The sequence below is a fragment of the Lepidochelys olivacea genome (genome assembly GCF_965140295.1).
Source record: "Lepidochelys olivacea isolate rLepOli2 genome assembly, chromosome: 6".
Taxonomy (NCBI): domain Eukaryota; kingdom Metazoa; phylum Chordata; order Testudines; family Cheloniidae; genus Lepidochelys; species Lepidochelys olivacea.
In genome coordinates this window covers 67,576,148-67,596,603 of record NC_140416.1, presented here as the reverse complement: position 1 = coordinate 67,596,603, position 20,456 = coordinate 67,576,148, and the positions used below count along the sequence as shown (strand labels likewise).

The following is a 20,456-nucleotide window of genomic DNA, read 5'->3' as shown; positions in this document are numbered from 1 at the left end:
GTTTGTACAGTACCTAGCACAATTGAGTCCTGGCCCATGACTGGGACTCCTAGGTGCTACAGTAATACAAATAACTAATAATCTGTACAGAAACTGGTGTGTTACAATATTGATATTAAATTGAAAGAACAATTGACGCACCATCAAGGTTACACAGGTAAAATCACAAATTCTGCAGCAACATTAACTCATTGTTGCGCATCCTGTGTGTTGTGTGGTGTGTAAAATGTATACAGAAACAGGAATAGAAACTACAGCTGGAAGTATTGCTGGAAGTCTTAAATCTTACTGGGTTTGTGATTTGCAGTGTGTTACTTTGAGATTGCATTAGCATAGCTTTTATATTTAATTTATTTTTAAACCAAAAAAATGAAGGAGGGAAGGAAAAAATAGTACAGAAATTTCACTGTCAGACCTAACAGGCACCAGTTGGTAAAGACTGACTGCTGCTCACGTCATGTGGAAGTGTAAAGCAAAGGTATGAGGGGACTAAGGTTTGATGAGTTTACATGCTCACATAGAAATCCAACCCCTAAATTTTAGGTTTGTTAAAAACATCACAGTGCTGGGATCACATCACAATAGGGAGGTAGAATCAGTCTAGATATTGGGAGAGAGTTGCTCCAGAGGAAGCCAAGGCTCAGGGTAGCTGAGAAAATACCTGATCCCTTTGAGTCTAATTCCATAAAAGCAGCTGTGCAATATTCCTAATAGCGATTCCCCCCCTTTCTTCGAGAATCTACCAGAGGAAGGAGGAGGACTGACTGAGGCTTCCAGATTTCGCTACTGCTGGAAACTGACAACTAGACCAGATGTAATTAGTATGTCCTGTTCTGTCAGTTCCTATGTTAATTAATTAACAAGGCTATAGACTACATTAATCTATTACTTTGTGCTGTGTGAACTGGTGGCCATCCATGTCCTCCAATGCCACCAAAAACAAATAGATGGTGAGTGTGTGAGGAATGGAATTTCTATTTTTCCACTCCCTCTACAGAAGATAAAACTTAGACACATCTTAATGTTGTAACTCTCAGATGTTCAAGTATCTGTAAAAGCTTGTTTCCTCATTGTTTCCTCATTGCTGGATATAATAGGGTGGTCTCTGCCTACTACTATTAAAGCTCCTGCTGCTTCTCAGGGACTTGTTGCCAGCTAATCTGTACAAAAGAGAATCCATTTCTCTGTTGCCTTTCCCCATTACTGTTTTCTAAAATACCATTATATGGTCTGAGAGGTTAAACAAGGAGTATACTTTGCCTAGAGTGGTAAATCTAACAGGTAGTATTGGGCTCCTGAAATTTTTTCAGAAATCATGGAGAGCTGTATAGTGGGGCAACACACAGTTAGAAAGGGAAAAGAAACTGCAGAGGGAGTGAGAGTTCTTGGATGGGCCAGAAGTGGGAGGAAAGCTGTAGAGGGAGCATCTGGAAATTATCTGCATAAACTACCTCTGCATCTGTAGTCAACACATTTAAGCCACACACAGTCAAAAGAAATTATGTAATCTTTCTTTGTTTTCTTCTGTGGGCTTCTCAGCATTCTCCTCTGTCATTTTCAGGGGGTTGTTTCTGGTTTCCTATCTTAGGCCTCGTCTACACTACAGAGTTTTGTCGAAAAAAGTTATGTCGACACTCAAAGCACTATAATAAAAATCTGTATTGCATGTTCACACTCACCCTCTGTCAGCAGAGCACGTCCAAACTTGGGGCACTAGCACAGACAGTGTGAGCAGGGCACTGTGGATACCTATCCCACAGTCCAGCTCGATGCCTTCTGCTGCTAGGCCTTGTGGGAAGGCGGAGCGTATCACAGCATATCTTGGGACTGGGCTCAATGTCCCATGATGCATTGCTTTCTTTCCCAGTGTTCCTTGGGCTTCTGGCTGTCTTTCCCGGCATTTTTCAATGGCCCTTGTTTGCTGTGCACCCCAGCGTCTTTGTGAGAAGGGATGGATCCTGCACTGCTCTCCGATGCTCTGATAACTGTCATGAAGACATTGCGGATGGCAGTGCAGTGAATCGTGAAATTCCTAACTGAAGAAGACTCCCAGTTGCCTGACATGATGTGTGATACGGATAGGAGCAATTTTAGATTGCTTTTGACATTCACAGAAGAACTGCAGAGGGTGGACTGTCGCTTTTGCGCTCAGGAAACAAACACTGAATGGTGGGATCGTATTGTCATGCAGTTATGGGATGACGAGCAGTGGCTACAGAAGTTTCGGATGCGGAAAGCCACCGTCCTGGAACTGTGTGCAGAGCTCAGCCCAGCACTGTGGCACAAGGACACCAGAATGAGAGCTGCCCTATTGGTAGAGAAGCGTGTGGCAATCACTGTGTGGAAACTGGTGACTCCAAACTGCTACCAGTCGGTTGTGAATTAATTTGGAGTCAGGAAGTTGACTGTTGGGGCTGCATTAATGCAAGTGTGCAGGGCAATTAATCGCATCCTGCTAAGAAGGACCGTGACTCTGGGAAATGTGCGGTAAATAGTGGATGGCTTTGCAGAAATGGGTTTCCCTAACTGTGGAGGGGCGATAGATGGCATGCACATTCCAATTTTGGCACCAGACCACCTTGAAATGGAGTACATAAATAGGAAGGGGTACTTCTCCATGGTGTTGTAGGTGCTTGTGGATCACCGTGGGCTTTTCACTGACATCAACGCAGGGTGGTCTGGGAAGATGCATGATGTACGCATCTTCAGGAACACCGGCCTGTATAGAAAGCTACAAGCAGGGACTTTCTTTCCAGATCCAAATATTACAGTGGAGGATGTTGAAATTCCCGTAGTGATCCTGGGAGACCGGCGTACCCCTTACAGCCATGGCTCATGAAACCTTACACGGGAAACCTGGACAGCAGTAAGGAGCGGTTCCACTGTCATCCTGCATCTACTCAGCCAGTTGTTGAATGTGCCTTTGGCAGATTAGAGGTGTGTTGGTGCTGCCTTTATGGCAGGTTAGACCTCAATGAAGATAATATTCCCATGGTCATAGCCACATGTTGTTGTATGTTGGATAATCTTTGAGGTTAAGGGTGAAACGTTTGCTCAAGGGTGGAGTGTTTGAGCAACCAGATACCAGGGGTATCAGAGGGGCCCTGAGGGGAGCAATTCAAATCAGGGAGGCCTTGAGGCAACATTGAAAATAAGAACCAGTAATGTCTATCTCTGCGATTGGTGCTGCAATGTTACATTGCATGTAGTTTTCCTGGGAAGCAATGGTGGCATTTGGAGCCTTACATTCCAGTAAGGAAATGTTTGACCTACCTGTGTATGTATTGGTAGTGCCTGCTATCTCAATTTATAGGAAACAAATAAAGATGAGTTATCGTTCAAAAACTTTGCTTTTATTGCACAAGAAAGTGCACACACACAAAGATGCTTGGTGGGAAAGGAGGTATCAGGGAAAGGTAGACTTTCAGAGCTGCATGTATGTCCAGCTATCATTTTGAAAGTTTGTCCAAGGGGGTGGAGTGAAGGGGAAAGCAGAAAGGACTGTGTGGGCGGAGTTTGGGGTGGGGGAGGGGCATGGAAAAGAATTCTGAATGTGCTGCAGGGGAGGGCAGGTACGCATCTACTCAGTCTGCAGCATTATTAAGGACTTCAGCATCTGCATTTGCTCCTCCATGACTTTAATCATCTGCTCAGTAGCATCCTTAACAAACTCCTGATTTTTTTTTTTCTGTCCTGCCTTTCGGCTTCCCAGCACTCCTTTCGTTCCCTTTTCTTTGCATTGGAGAAGTGCAGTTCCTCCCGGAACATGTCTTCTTTGCTCTGTCTTGGGCGATTTCTTATCGGAGACACTCAGCTGGTGTGTGCTGTGTTCCTGAAGGCCACATCTGCTGAAGCAGAAGGAACAATGCACAGAAGCATGATTAAGTTCACGCACAGCATTGAAACATTTCAGTAAAATACCTTTTGTAACATAATCACTTTCTCACTGACCCTTGATAAGCACACATCTTGGTGAACACCCAAAGCATGATGAGTGTTGGCTGGGGGGCTTTACCTGGGGGGAAAAATTACTCTGCAAGGGTTGTGGTGCAGCCGACTAGGGGAAAAATTCTAAAATTCTCCCACACTTTTCCACAGGCGGGAGGTCATTGTAGTAGGTATTTCACTGCTGAGAGTAAGGGAAGCAAGGGTACATCTACTACATGCTTGTGGCTTCCTCCCTGGGTCCCTATGCTGCTTGCTTGTGTGTTGCTTTTTGTCCTTGCACAAGTGATTGCCAAATGGCACGGGAAAGTTTCCTACTATGGGGGAAGGACAAAGCAGATCTGCCAAGGAACCTTCGGCAGCGGATTACCAAGTACCTCCAGGAAACTTTCCTAGAGATCTCTCTGGAGGATTCCTGTGAGATCTGGGCATGCATCAACACCCTGTTCTACCCTACTGATTAGCTACACAGGGAATGTCCAGCACACAGAAACACAGCCAGCCTTGTACATTTCAATACCCTGAATCCACCACACTACACAAACCACAGCCACTTACCAGGTGTCTCCTCTCCTGTTTCTTGCTCGCTGGAGAGGAACTGCTGAGACTGGCTAGACACCTCCAAAGTGGTGAACAGTTCCTGGCTGTCTGCTCCACATCGTCCTCTAACTCCACCTCTTCATCAGTGACTTGGTCCTCTGGGTTAGGTCCTCTTTCCGCCACCTCCAGGTCTACTGAACTATCCATGGAGCTCTTGGCAGTGGAGGTGGGGTCACCACCAAGGATAGTGTCCAGCTCCTTATAGAACCGGCAGGTCTTAGGTGCAGCACCAAAGCAATGGTTTGCCTCCCTCACCTTATGGTACGCCTGCCTCAGCTCCTTTCTCTTCGCTCTGCACTGCAGCGTGTCCTGATCATAGCCATTTTCACACAAGCCTCGAGAAATCTGCCCATAGGTATCAAAAGTCCTACGGCTCAAGTGCAGCTAGGACTGCTCAGCCTCCTCTCCCCATATACCCAGCAGCTCCGCAGTGGTCCAAGTGGGAAAATGTTTGTGTAATAACTTGTCAGGGTCACCTGGGAAGATGTGATAAGACCTCTCCATGCTGAGCAAACAGGAAATGGAATTTCAAAAATTCCCAGTGTTTCTCGGGGTGGGGAGGGGGAATAATTGTTTACCTGGCTGCAGGGCAGTAGAGTTCAAACTGCTGACCAGTGCGGTCACGATGGGCATTGTGGAACGCTTCCTGGAGGCCAATTAAAGCTATAAAATCAAGCATGGTATTTACACTGGCACTTTGTAGACACAAATTTTGTGCAAAAAGCCTTGTCTCTCTCGTCGGGGTGGTTTTAATTTGTTGCCAAAACAGGCACTTTTGCTGGCAAAAGTCGCATCGCAGTGTATGCATCCACTGATTTGTCGACAAAAGATGCCTTTTGTCTACAAAACTTTGTAGTGTAGACAAGGTTTTAGATTGAGTGGGTTTTGTGTTTCTCTCATCAGACTTGCTATTTCAGTGACAAAATCCTTTCCATTAAAGGTGGTGCTGTTGTGTGTAATTGACAAAATTATGGTTTACACGAAACAGATTTTTCCCTTCTATTCTGCTTTTTCTCAGTGTTTTTCATCTCTTCTTCCCACCTTTCCTGTGGCAGGTCTGTAAAGGGGAAGGTTCTGGCTTACAACCCATGCCAGTATGATCAGTTATGGGATCTTCATGAATCTGGCCCAGCCTGGCTGTTAAGAGTCTGCTTTTAGCAGTTTCTTCCAAGTCTTCTCTGAACAATATCTGTCTTAAGATGGTACATGAATCAGTTTGCGTGAAAAATAGGTGGTATTCTACCCATTCTGCATTCATAGCCTCAGTTGAAATGCATGTTTCTGCTAAAGCAATCAGCAGAGGAAGTAGTTGAAGCTGAGAATTTAAACTGTTGTCTCTAGGTTTGTATTAACACTCTATTGAGGTGAATGGATGCAGGCTTTGTGCAAAGAATCAGAGAGTAGGAGTAAAGGGAATCCATTTATTTCTCCCTCAGCCAAGTGGCTTGTAATGGAGCAGCTGCATAGCCATTATATTACAGCTTATGTGCCATAAGAGAAGCTTGGACCCCTCAGAGGAACACATTTTGGAAAATGTAGGGGACAATTTCCTGGTGCAAGTGCTGGAGGAGCCAACTGGGGGGGGAGCTTTTCTTGACCTGCTGCTCACAAACTGGGAAGAATTAGTAGGGGAAGCAAAAGTGGATGGAAATCTGGGAGGCAGTGACCATGAGTTGGTCAAGTTCAGGATCCTGGCACAGGGAAGAAAGGTAAGCAGCAAAATACGGATCCTGGACTTCAGGAAAGCAGACTTCGACTCCCTCAGGGAACTGATGGGTAGGATCCCCTGGGGGAATAATGTGAGGGGGAAAGGAGTCCAGGAGAGCTGGCTGTTTTTCAAGGAATCCCTATTGAGGTTACAGGGACAAACCATCCCGATGTGTCGAAAGAATAGTAAATATGGCAGGCGACCAGCTTGGCTTAACGGTGAAATCCTTGCAGATCTTAAACACAAAAAAGAAGCTTACAAGAAGTGGAAGATTGGACAAATGACCAGGGAAGAGTATAAAAATATTGCTCGGGCATGAAGGAATGAAATCAGGAGGGCCAAATCACACCTGGAGCTGCAGCTAGCAAGAGATGTTAAGAGTAACAAGAAAGGTTTCTTCAGCTATGTTGGCAAGAAGAAGAAAGCCAAGTTAAGTGTGGGCCCCTTACTGAATGAGGGAGGCAGCCTAGTGACAGAGGATGTGGAAAAAGCTAATGTACTCAATGCTTTCTTTGCCTCTGTCTTCACGAACAAGGTCAGCTCCCAGACTGCTGCGCTGGGCAACACAGCATGCGGAGTAGGTGGCCAGTCCTCTGTGGGGAAAGAGGTGGTTAGGGACTATTTAGAAAAGCTGGACGTGCACAAGTCCATGGGGCCGGATGCGTTGCATCCAAGAGTGCTAAAGGAATTGGCAGCTGTGATTGCAGAGCCATTGGCCATTATCTTTGAAAACTCATGGCGAACGGGGGAAGTCTCGGATGACTGGAAAAGGGCTAATGTAGTGCCAGTCTTTAAAAAAGGGAAGAAGGAGGATCCTACAGGCCAGTCAGCCTCACCTCAGTCCCCGGAAAAATCATGGAGCAGGTCCTCAAGGAATCTATCCTGAAGCACTTACACGAGAGGAAAGTGATCAGGAACAGTCAGCATGGATTCACCAAGGGAAGGTCATGCCTGACTAATCTAATCGCCTTCTATGATGAGATTAATGGTTCTGTGGATGAAGGGAAAGCAGTGGATGTATTGTTTCTTGACTTTAGCAAAGCTTTTGACACAGTCTCCCACAGTATTCTTGTCAGCAAGTTAAAGAAGTATGGGCTGGATGAATGCACTATAAGGTGGGTAGAAAGTTGGCTAGATTGTCGGGCTCAACGGGTAGTGATCAATGGCTCCATGTCTAGTTGGCAGCCGGTATCAAGTGGAGTGCCCCAGGGGTCGGTCCTGGGGCCGGTTTTGTTTAATATCTTCATAAATGATCTGGAGGATGGTGTGGATTGCACTCTCAGCAAATTTGCGGATGATCCTAAACTAGGAGGAGTGGTAGATACGGTGGCAGGTAGGGATAGGATACAGAGGGACCTGGACAAATTAGAGGATTGGGCCAAAAGAAATCTGATGAGGTTCAACAAGGATAAGTGCAGGGTCCTGCACTTAAGACGGAAGAATCCAATGCACCGCTACAGACTAGGGATCGAATGGCTAGGCAGCAGTTCTGCGGAAAAGGACCTAGGGGTGACAGTGGACGAGAAGCTGGATATGAGTCAGCTGTGTGCCCTTGTTGCCAAGAAGGCCAATGGCATTTTGGGATGTATAAGTAGGGGCATAGCCAGCAGATCGAGGGATGTGATCATTCCCCTCTATTCGACATTGGTGAGGCCTCATCTGGAGTACTGTGTCCAGTTTTGGGCCCCACACCACAAGAAGGATGTGGATAAATTGGAGAGAGTCCAGCGAAGGGTAACAAAAATGATTAGGGGTCTGGAACACATGACTTATGAGAAGAGGCTGAGGGAACTGGGATTGTTTAGTCTGCAGAAAAGAAGAATGAGGGGGGATTTGATAGCTGCTTTCAACTACCTGAGAGGTGGTTCCAAAGAGGATGGTTCTAGACTATTCTCAGTGGTAGAAGATGACAGGACAAGGAGTAATGGTCTCAAGTTGCAGTGGGGGAGGTTTAGGTTGGATATTAGGAAAAACTTTTTCAATAGGAGGGTGGTGAAACACTGGAGTGCGTTACCTAGGGAGGTGGTAGAATCTGCTTTCTTAGAAGTTTTTAAGGTCAGGTTTGACAAAGCCCTGGCTGGGATGATTTAATTGGGGATTGGTCCTGCTTTGAGCAGGGGGTTGGACTAGATGACCTGCTGAGGTCCCTTCCAACCCTGATATTCTATGATTCTATGATTTCCTTTCATTTTAGAAACTCATATGGGCTTCTACATTGCTACTGCTTTGATCACCTTCAGTGCAGAATTCCTGGTGCTCAGGGAATTCCTGCTGTACTGAAAGGGCCAGAATAGAGCTAGTGTTTCTCTAAATCCTCAGGAGAATAACTTGAGAATCCCCATCTCTTACAAACCATCTGCTCAGTTGGTCTAGTTACCATGCTGGCTAAGAAAATCTATAAACAGCTGAGCATTGCTAAGAGTGGCTCAAGATCTTTTCAGGGTCTTCTGTTTAAATTGAACAAGTTGCCAAATCTTTAAAAATCAGTGTTTTGCAAAAGTTTGCTAGATGAGAAGTGTCCTAAATTTAGTTTCTCATCCTGGGAAATACTCCGTGATATACCCATGTAACTCCTCAATCCATGATGTTTTGGATCCACCTCAGTGACTAGCTGTTACGTTGTTCTGTGCGTTAGGAAAGTGGAGTTGAACTAAAAATGTTAACATGTTGGTGGGTTTTATGTGATCATCCTTTAGGTTATGGAGATTTAACACCTTGGAATAGTCAACTTTGAATATTTGAAGGTGTCTGCTGAGGCAACCTGGAGGGAACCACTGTGCTGGAGAAGAGGAAGAGGAAGTTGAGATTGGACTCCAGGGAGAACCATGCTGCCTCCTCACCCCTTGTGGGGTAGTTCCAACTTCCCTTGATCTGTGCTCTTCAGTGCCCAGTTTCCCCTCCATTCTACTTTACCTTTCTCTTAAGGCAAGGTGGATTGCATGTTGAACAAGATATGGGGAGGTACCAGCATGGAGCTGGTGTTTTGAAACTCTGGAAACACTAATTGTGGTTTTCTGATAGCATCTTGGGAGCTGGGGCCAGTGGGTAGCAAGTGATATTCTGCTCACTCAAAAAGGGTATCTTCTTCCAGGGCTCAGCAGCAGGTTTTTGGAGATTCTTAGTGGGGTGGTAGAGTCTTCATTGACTGAGCCTCTTGAAAGGAGGTTGACGAGAACTGGAAACTAATTTACTCAGCTCTGGTCCCTCAACAGAGCACATTAATAAAAGCCTCTCAACATTCTTCTTGGGGTTTAAGTGTTCCAGTGGAACTACTTGTTTGAGTAAAGTTACTCACATGCTCAATCTGTTGCAGGATTGGGCTGTTAGAGTGGAGATGGTGTTCTCTAACCAGAAAATCTAGATTCTTTTCTTCCTTAAATTAACATTGTTTCTGTGGAATACATTCAAACCCATGGGAAGACCCATCTACATAAATGATGCTATACAGGTCAGCGTTGAGTTTGTATATGCAGGCATCAAAAATATGCTGCTTTTCTCTGCTGTAGGCTCAATCACTCTGCTCCAGCACTCCTACCCATTCTGTGCATGTCTCCTCCTAAGTTGGCGGGTGTTTGAATGGAAACCCTATTTGTACTTCTATAATAATAAATATAAGTTGTCAAGCTATGTCTTTGTTCTCTGGCTGTCTTATAGTGTGAAGTATGTGTATAATAGAACTGGGACCAAGTTTGAAATGCAATTTTGGATTATTTTTTTCTTGTAGCTTATGAATACTAGATACATGCTTTTTCTGGTTCTTTTGGAAAGGTCTATAGCTGTGGAGTTGAACACTGAGATTTGTATAGGTGCTGAAAAAGAAACTTCACAATCTTATAGGCTGAAATCTGAAGAACCTGATTACATTTAGGAACTGTGCTGCAATGTAACCAAATAACAAAATTTGCTAGTTAGTATGTCTGTTCCCCCAGGTATAATGTGGTATCACATGTACCTTTCCAACGAGTCTGTGTCTGGGTTCTAGATTACTATCAAACTTCAACTACTGATTCTTACTGTACTTCGCTTGACTGTTCCAATTCCCACTTTATCATGGCATAACTATGGCTCAGCTGTGAGAGTCTGAGCATGTATCCATTTTCTTTAACTTCAGGCACTATTTTAGTGGTAGAGAACTCAAGATTTTACACTTACTGTCCATCTCAGTTTTTAATCCGTAATGCTCCTTGAATCTGATGCTGTCCTTGTCTGAGTCATGCCAGAAATTGGTTTCAGCCCTTTCATAGAATCATAGAATATCAGGGTTGGAAGGGACCTCAAGAGGTCATTTAGTCCAACCCCCTGCTCAAAGCAGGACCAATCCCCAATTTTTGCCCCACATCCCTAAATGGCCTCCTCAAGGATTGAACTCAGAACCCGGGGTTTAGCAGGCCAGTGCTCAAACCACTGAGCTATCCCTCCCCCTGAGGAGGGATACTTTCATCTACTTCTTCACCCCCACTTGTTTATGCCCAGATTTGAAATTAAGAAGAAACTAAAAACAGCAAAAAAGAAAGAAAAAAAGGAGAAAAAGAAAAAGCAAGAGGAAGAGCAGGAGAAGAAAAAGCTCACACAGATCCAGGAGTGCCAGGTAAGAAACAGCAATTCTCACTACTAGTCACTTTATCCCGTAGAGGAATGCTGCTGTCTTTTGTCCTCCTTCCTGCCACTTTCCATACCCCTCTCGGCAACCTGGTAGGGGGCAGGGAAGTCAGGTCACTTCTGTGCTCAATGCAATCTTGAGTTTTCAGATCACTTAAAAAAATAAATAAAAAAATAAAGCTACCAAACATCTTTTGTCTATTGAGGAATGTACAGGCGACTCTTCACAAAGAATGTATAAATTAAAGAAAAACTATAGCTATATTTGTTGTGCTATTATATAATATCTGCTTAACTGCTTTCATTCTAAAGGGGCTTTTTGTTGTTGCTTATATCTTTTTGTCAAACTTTTACTTTTCAAGCTGAAATTTCCCACATTTGGTGTCATGGTGAAATTTCCCACATTTGGAAGTGCATTTTTAAGGGAGTGTGACCAAAAACAGTTAAGCCATTTTTGAGCACAAAGAATAAGCACATCTGCAACCTAGAGACTTTCTGTAGTCTGGTGAAAATCTGTTTAGCATTAAGTTAAGTTATAACTTCTTAAACGTGTGTTATGCATGTGTACAGACTTTTATACAGGAGTTCTCTTTGAAGAATGACCTCTCAATATTCTAATGACTCTATTACCTGTATTTATAAGGAAGTTGAGCTGAATTTCTCATTACACCTGGAAGTGTATGTGGCAATGTTCTAGGAGGACCAGAGGTAGGGCTCTGAAGGAATGTGTTCATGTCATGAAGGACTGTATTGTAATTCACATGCACAAGGGGTAAGAGTTAATTATGCAAGAACACTTCGGCATTTCTTGCCTCTTGAGTGCTTCACTTTGCAACCTGAATGCTCTTTTAGTATATCTTTCTGTGTGAAATTTAATTTACACAATTTTTGTCATCTAGCAAATATAAAGAAAGAATCCACTTTGTCTATATAGTCTTTTGTCTCCTACCTGGGTAACCTCCCTTGTGTACTTTACTTATATGTGATAAATGGCAGAGCCACATGTTACTTTTTTTTCCTGCATCTTTAACTGACTGGCATGTATTCTGCCAACTATTCCATCTTTCCTAGGGGCGATCTCTAAAATTCCAAACATTTGAACAACTTCAAACTGCCACTTTTTTTGAAAAACAACCTGCCAGAGAGATGATTTTTTTGGTGGTGGTGGTCTTTTTGACCTTGCAAAGAAATGTCATTGGTCTGAAGTGCAGGTTATGCAATATGCACTTTTGCACCAATGACAGATTGTAAAGTCTGCGCTATCATAACCCAGGAGGGCTAGAAATGAGAGTTTTATACCACTGGAAAGGGAAGAGTCTGAGCTTTCTACTTGTGTTCCATTGGGAAGTTCCAAGATCAGACTTTACAGTGATGATAGTAGAGCTACTTTAGGAAACTTTCATCTACATCTAAAAACTTTAGTTGGTTTTTGCCCTTGATGTAACTCTTGAACCCAATTCAGCACCTCTATCTCCAATACCTGGTAGTGTAGTATGGAAGGTTCTATCAGCATAAGTCCTGAGCGACTTATGCAGGATATTCTTGGACAAAACCTTTCTAACACACCATTATCTGGGTGTTCTCTTTATGCTAACACCCAGATAATGGTGTGTTAGAAAGGTTTTGTCCAAGAATATCCTGCATAAGTCGCTCAGGACTTATGCTGATAGAACCTTCCATACTACACTACCAGGTATTGGAGATAGAGGTGCTCAAAATGGAAAAATCTCTTGTGAGAAATGACATCTTCAAGTTGTTTCCATCTTGCAGAGTTTGAAATGGAACAACATTTAGCTTTTTTGAAATTCTGTGCAAAGTATATTTTGAAAAATGTATAACTTTTTCCCCATCATCCCCCTTTTTCCCTTTTGTCACTGCGTGCAATAAAATGAATGATGTCCAGGTGTATGATGTAATGATGTTACCTTGATTGACCCATTTTTCCTTTGCCATTTTAACTTTTCAAAACTTTTGAGACTCTCTCCAAGTTAGTGGCAAAGTTAGTTTCATTTTTGCTTTTGCCATTCTGTAACTCTTCCAAAATTGAAGTTCTGAAATTTAGCAGCAAAAAAAAAAAAGTGAAAACAAACCCGAGGCAACACTCAGTGGCAGAAGGGAATTAGGAAGTAAAAAAGGAGGAAAAAGCAGGAGAGAAACAAAAAATTAAACTTTGAAATTTGAAATATCAATCTTCAGTTTTGAGACAGAGCTTAGGATTTTCAAAGGCTTTTCTGAAAATTTTCAGGTTTTTTGGGGGCAGGAAAAGGGACTTTATTGAATGGTTTGAATGAAAAATGTCAACCAGCTCTAATTCTAGAATAGAGAACTTTTTTAATTTTGTTCCTCATTTCAGTCTGAGCTGTGGCTAGGTAGTGAAGTGTTCTCTGTGCACGCCCTTTAGGTGATGTCACACAACAAAGAACGACGGTCAAAGCGGGATGAGAAACTGGATAAGAAATCTCAGGCCATGGAGGAATTGAAAGCAGAGAGAGAGAAAAGGAAGAACAGAACAGGTGAATATGAACATTTGTTGTCGACCTGCAAAGAACCTAATTTGGAGTGTGTTTGCTAATCATGTAATATGGCTATAACACGTAATGCTGGGGCATTAGTCTCTAAACTGGTGTCAATATAAAAAACTCAGTTAAGTGGGTTGGTTTGGTTTTGAAACTAATGGTGGTGGTCTTGTGCCCCATTTCCTCCTTGGTTGCCCCCAGTTCTTGATTTGGGCAGAGTTTTCCTGAACCCACTTCTCCCTATAGTGCTGCCTCTACCATTTTAAAAGCCAGTACATTTTGTTCTTTAGTGGCCTACTGAACTGATTCTAAACCCTGTAATATCTCCAAAACTGTGTGGTTTTTAATTTAAAAAAAAAAAATCTTCAATACAATTTCATGTAAATTTAGCCCAAAATCCTTAAACTCTCACATTCCGCCCCTAACATGCTCCAGTTTTGACCTTTTTTCACTCCAGAACTGCCATTTCCATGTTCTCTCTTTCCTTGGTCTTTTGACTGAAATTGCTAACAAAGGTGCCAGTTGGCGGTGATGGCTTGTGAGACAGGAATATGTATTCACTGGGGAGTGGACTGAAACCACCAAATAATTTCACACAGTCTGTTGAATCGTGAGCATATGGCAACATTTCATTCCTGCCAGCTTGAGATATAGTTCAAGTGACTACCTCGAGATGAAAGGTTCCATTACTAACCCCCTAAACCACCCAGATTCTGTTAATTTCTTAGTAATGTTTTGTCTATGGCCATCTGTTTCTATACATGTAAACCGAACACATTTTGTTCATTCCACCACATGCCCCAGGCTTCTTGTTGCAGATTACAGTTGCAACACCGTCTTTTGGCCTTCCTTGGTCCTTGGCTAGAATGGTTAAAAAGGTCTAATACCTTCAGGGTTTGTGCCTTTTCTTCCAAAAGTTGGTGTCCTGAGCAGATAGACTGGCAAGGTAGTGATAAGCTCAAGTATGTGTATGTGAATCCTGTTTCCTTATCACGTTGCTGTTCCCCACCAAGTGTTTCAAATGAGCACATTTGAGATTTAGGAAACTTTTGCATACTCCTGTTTGTCTGTTTCAAACAGTATACCTACAATGACTAACTGAATGCTTAGGTGTAAGTGTAACTGCATGCTATGAAGTGGTTTCCAGCTTGTGATCACATAATTATCTGGTTATCCTGTCTCTTGTAACCCTCCAGTTGTATGTGCAAGGAGTAGCTTTCAGCAAAAATAAAGGCACAATTATTTCTTTTTTCAGCTGAGTTGCTGGCAAAAAAACAGCCATTAAAAACTAGTGAAGTATACTCAGATGATGAAGAGGAAGAGGAAGATGATAAGTCTAGTGAGAAGAGTGATCGCACGTCCAGATCATCCTCATCTGATGAGGAGGAAGAGTAAGTATTGAGCACAGGTTATAGAAAACTGCTGTTCTGTGTATGTGTTTAAAATACCTGTCCATGTTTTGGTTCAGAGGATTAAGTGCGGGCAATTTGGTGCATCAGAGGTGGCTCTGCCTCTTGGCAATGTCATTTGCGGGCTTCTATGTGCAGGTAGATTTGGGATTTATTTGCATTCCCTCTTATAGTCCAGCTTCCCACCACTGGATCAGCAGCTAGGATTTAAGACTCTTGTGGCCCAAGTGTGTTCTTTCCTGTTGTCTTCAGTGATTGGAAGGTGAGGTAATTCTTGCTTCTTGGCACCAGAGTTTGCACTTGAACCTTGAGGGCTAAGCCAGTTGGGGAAACATTTTGAAATAGCCCCAGTTGTGCTGAAAAATTGAAGCTACATACTTGCATTGTGAAAAACGTTGAGTATAAAATGGCTGGTTGAGGAGCCTCGTAATGATGGGATAAGAAGCCTACATTACTGTTCAAATTGTGCCCATATTTTTAGTGACTGAAATTTACTACCATTGATTTGTGATTTGGTGACCTTGGGCCAAGGATTAAATTGCCCTGGAGACTAAAGTACTTGCACCCTGAAGAACATGGCTCATAGTTGAGAAGTGTAAGGGAAACTACTGCCCATGCTGTACCTGTCCTATGTATAGAGGGCTTTGATCTCCAGGGCTTTCCATTGGACACCTCTCATGATCACTAAATTCACATAGCTACACTGTTCCATCCTGACAAATTGAATCCCTTTACAAATGTTTCAGTTAGTTAGCATTTGGTGGTCCACACCTTATCTAAAGCCCCTTTGTTTGGTGCTAATAGATTTATATTCCTTTTGTCTTCCTTGTCTTTTCCAAACCAGAAAAGAAGAAATTCCTCCCAAATCCCAGCCAGTCTCCTTACCCGAAGAACTGAATCGGGTACGGTTATCTCGGCATAAGCTGGAGCGTTGGTGTCATATGCCTTTCTTTGCCAAGACAGTCACTGGCTGCTTTGTGCGTATTGGCATTGGGAACCACAACAGTAAACCTGTCTATCGGGTAAGTTTGTCTTCCAGGGATTTGATTCCCATTTGGTAGCAGTATTCACAGCTACCGTTATTTGTCTGGTATCTCACGAGAAAGAGCCCATAATTTATTGGGTGATTACAAGTAAACGATCCTTCATTATGTACTGAAGGAGCCTGTTGCTGTTAGAGTAGTGGAGACGGCTGTATTTTTTTTTTTAAAAAAGTTGAGGGGGGCAAGGTGGCCAAATAGAGAGCCGCAGCTTACTGATTTCTAAATCCAATGCGATAAATTGGGGCCATACTAAAACAATATTGAAAACCTAGTCTTCCAACCCTAACTGATGCTGCTCTGCTTCTCTTTATTCTGTATTGAAAATTAGTTTTTGAGTTATTGCTGTGACCAAGTAAGGATCAGCATGATTCCCACTTCCTGTAATTTGTGGTCACTCCCATAAAGTCTTACCGCTTCGTCTCTTGAGAAATCAAAGTATGCACTACGGTACCAGACATTTCCACTTTCCCTGTGCTCTTCAGAAAAGAGGGTAATTGGGGAAACGATGCTTTGCTGCTTCAAAACTGATAGTGAATTTGAGGACGTTGGTAAAGGATTTAACACCAGCTGTGCTCTACAGTGAAGACAAGATAGTGCTGTCAAACTGGGTTTTTGAACTGATGAGAGAGAGCATAGATCCATTTTTTCTCCTGTGCTAATTTATTTTATTTTACACAATCTGACACATCTGACTATCCTTGGGGAGATAATTTAATCATTTAATTGCTGTTCATCACAGTGACTACATGAAAGAATATGGCAGCATCCTCTGAAGTTCCAATCAAAAACTGGTACTTCAGAGTGATTGTGCTAATACATGGGGCAGGGCTGAAGGTATATTTTATTTCCTCCCTATACTAGATACAGCCGTTTTACTGTAGGATTATATACATCATGCTACTGGGGAAGAATTGAGACCACTTAAACACCATACCTATTTCAGCTGGCATCATAAACTGCCAGCTAGTTGCTAGCTGAAGGTGAAGAACAAAACTATAGGAAGTAACTTGTACAATATCTGCTAACATAGCAGGGAGGAGTCTTCAGTGTATCTTTCTTTCATCTAAATGATGATTTCTAGTTAGAATTATTAATCAGACTAAGCTTGGTCTCAAGCGGAGAGGACTTCGAAGTACAGAGAGTGTTCAGAAAATGTCATGAACTTAGTCCTCACAGTCTGTTCTCCTGCACATCTTTTTTCAATGGTCTAGGTTGCTGAAATAACTGGTGTTGTAGAAACTGCAAAGGTTTACCAGCTTGGGGGTACCAGGACAAACAAAGGACTACAGTTACGGTAAGGTGATAAAATTACTCTATCAATTGGTACATTGCCCTCTTATGGGATGGAATGTTTCCTGTGTGATATGGAGACAAGAGCCATAAAGCAGATTGCTTGTCAGAACGCTTTTCCCCCTTAAATAGGGAGGTGGTAAATAGCTCACAAAATGGCCACTTACTTCCCTTGCGGTCCAAGAAATTCATCTGGAGACTGCCAGAGCAGAGGTCTGCATATTCCTGCTGTGCGATGTCAACCATCTGTATTTCTTCTTCCTCTTCACCACCTCCAGATAGGGCAATGGGAAAATGTATCTTCCTATGGCAGAGGTAGAACAGGGATAGGCACACAGTGCTGCTTAAACACCAGATGGTGGACAGGGTGACATATCAAATCTCTCTCTCGGGTACCTATATGGACCCTATTAAAGACTGTGAGGCACTCAGCATGGTAATACATTGATCCTCACAACATCCTGGTGAGGTATGAAAATGAGACACCTGCTTTCTTAATTCTCACAGATGTTTGGAGACTGCATATTGGTGCAGGTTTGCAATAACTTGATAAACTCTCTGAAAGAGCCTTATTAATCATTAACACTTTGATGGCTGGTAATAGCCTCTGCTTCCTAGTTCAAGGAGAGAAATCCTTACTGTAAGCCTTAGAGTCTAAGGGAATGTTTCACCAGGGCAGCTAACTTCCTCAGGCAGTAGGGATTCCCTGGTAGTCTGAGAGCCATGTGAGATGCTCATCAGAAATAGAATGCTGACTGGCTGATGGTGAGAACTTTTGATACTGTTTAGAAACTAGAAGGACTCCTTCTTCTCTTAGCGTTAAGGACAGTATAATTTAGTCATCATCTTCGAGTAGTGTCCCTGTGGGTGCTTGTGTCCAGCCCAGCTGATCAGAAAACTTTTGGTAGAAGTGTCCATTCAGCTTGCACATGTGCTGTCCCCCCCTCGTGCTCTGCCATGAGGCTAACCAGTGTGCACAGGTGAACCCCCCCTCAGTTCCTTCTCAACCGCCTCTGGCTAGAGACTGAGCTGTTAACAATACGGTGAACAGACTATCTCTCGCTTAGCACTTCAGTAGTTTAGTTAATCCCTTTCTGAGTTGTAGAGCTTTCTTTATTTTCTCTTTCTTTAAAAATAACAAAAAAACAACCTTTGCCCCAGCATGGGAGTGTGCCCACTTCACTGGGCTTTGAGAGGTGCCTCACATGCAAGGAGGCCATCACTGTAGTGGATAAACATTCCCACTGCATCTGTTGCCTTAGGGAAAGCCACATTTCCCAAAACTGTAGTCTTTGCCAACAACTCAAGTCCAGATCTCTGAAGTACTGAGAGCGGAGACTAAAACTCCTCATGGAGGCAGCTCTTCAGCCATCCCTGGACCCATGCCAGGAGTCACCCAGATGGTGCGAATCTTCCCCACAGCCCGTGACATCTAAGGACTATGTGTCAAAGAAAATAGCCACGGACCCCTCATGTAAGGCTTCAAAAAAGAGAACCGTGAGTCCTGAGCTAGCTGGGAAAGATCATCATTTGGTATCGTAGGTACTGAGCTAGTCTAAACACAGTAGCCAGACTCACTAGGGTCTGAAGTGGCAGGTATTGTTGTGCTGAAAGACGTGAAGGGCACCGAAGCAACAGTACTGACAGATAAAGGCAGGGACAGAGACTGCACCACCACTAAGAAGACCCTGCCAATACAAGCTTTGCCACTGGCACGGTCAACAGCAAGCCATCCAGCCTCAGAGCGCTTGGTACAGCCCAGATCACCGATCCCTTCAGTGCCATGGCCACCGACAATGACCATCAGCACCTAGGAGGTCGGCACAACAAGAATTCAGGCACTCTAAAACCTCATGGGGCTCCAGTACCGAGTTCACTTTGGGTGCAGGAGTCTCGTGCTGTGTCACACATCTCCATTCTCCAGTGGTGAATCAGATAGTGAGCAGGAAGAGGTAGTCTCCCATTACTCTTCCCCCAGTCCTCATTGTGCCCTCTACCAGCCTGGGCCCCCTCAGTCATACCTTCTGTCTGCTCCTCAACCACCTTGGTATGGCCAACATGGGAACCACTGGCCCTACTGGGATCCCTTGGTGGCATACAGACTCCAAGCCTCTCAAGCATCTAGTGTGGCCTGCTGTGAGCCTTTGAGATGCTTTCCCTCAGCCACAGTATCCAGAGCCTCTGAACCTCCAGAGGAGATTATGGAGGAACAGGAGGGTGGATTTGAGGAGGAAGTCACACCCACAAACTCACATCTTTTCTTCCTATCCAGATGAGGTAGTGATGCCCCTTCTGCTATCCCTAGACTATGATTTCAGGCTCTTTCGAGATCTAGCTAAATGAGTGGCAAACACATAGCAGGTTCCTCTTGAAGAAGTAAAAGACACCCATCACAAACTCCTGGACATCTTGCACTCCTCCTCTTCCTCCAGAATAGCCCTCCCGATCAAAGAGGCCCTTCTGGACCCAGCCCAACTTATGTGGCAAACCCCGGCATGAGTCATGCCTACCTGCAAACAGGCCAATAAGAAATATGTCCCAACTAAGGATATGGAATTTCTTTTGTTCCCACCCTTTCCCCCGCAATTCCATTTTGGATCGAATGAACTCCCAAGGTTGCCAACACCATGTGAAGCCCACCCCCAGCGATAGGGATTGGAAGTGCTTTGACCTATTTGGGAGAAAGGCCTATTCATCTGCCACACTACAATTCAGAATTGCCAACTATCAAGCTCTGACTGCAAAATACGACTACGACAACTACACCAGCTTAATGCATTTATTGATCAGCTCCTGGAGTCACATCGGAAACAGTTTTGAGCCATTGTTAGTGAAGGACAACTGGTGGCAATGCCCGTCTGCCATGTACATTGGCCAAACTGGACAGTCTCTACGCAAAAGAATAAATGGACATAAATCTGACATCAGGAATTATAACATTCAAAACCCAGTAGGAGAATACTTCAGTCTCTCTGGTCACTCAATAACAGACCTCGAAGTGGCAATTCTTAAACAAAAAAACCTCAAAAACTGACTTCAATGTGAAACTGCAGAACTGGAATTAATTTGCAAAGTGGACACCATCAAATTAGGCCTGAATAAAGGCTGGGAGTGGTTGGGTCATTTCAAAACCTAATTTCCCCCTACTGTTACTCACACCTTCTTGTCAACTATTTGAAATGGGCCACTCTCATTACCACTACAAAAGTGATTTTTCCTCCCATGGTATCCTACTGTTAATTTAATTCTCATTAGACTGACCTTCCACTTGGTAAGCCAACTCCCATCTTTTCATGTGCTGTGTATTTATACCTGCTACTGTATTTTCCACTCCATGCATCTGATG

General features: G+C 43.5%; 1 protein-coding gene across 1 annotated transcript in view; it reads left to right on the top strand.

The window, feature by feature from the left end:
• Positions 1 to 20,456, top strand: part of RTF1 (RTF1 homolog, Paf1/RNA polymerase II complex component) — a gene marked incomplete at its 5' end in the record, with an annotated part of 54,430 nt that overhangs the window by 17,342 nt on the left and 16,632 nt on the right. The window contains 5 exon segments of the mRNA XM_084632593.1: positions 10,727 to 10,841; positions 13,254 to 13,365; positions 14,624 to 14,759; positions 15,622 to 15,799; positions 17,032 to 17,114. Coding sequence (XP_084488719.1) covers positions 10,727 to 10,841; positions 13,254 to 13,365; positions 14,624 to 14,759; positions 15,622 to 15,799; positions 17,032 to 17,114 — 624 coding nt within the window.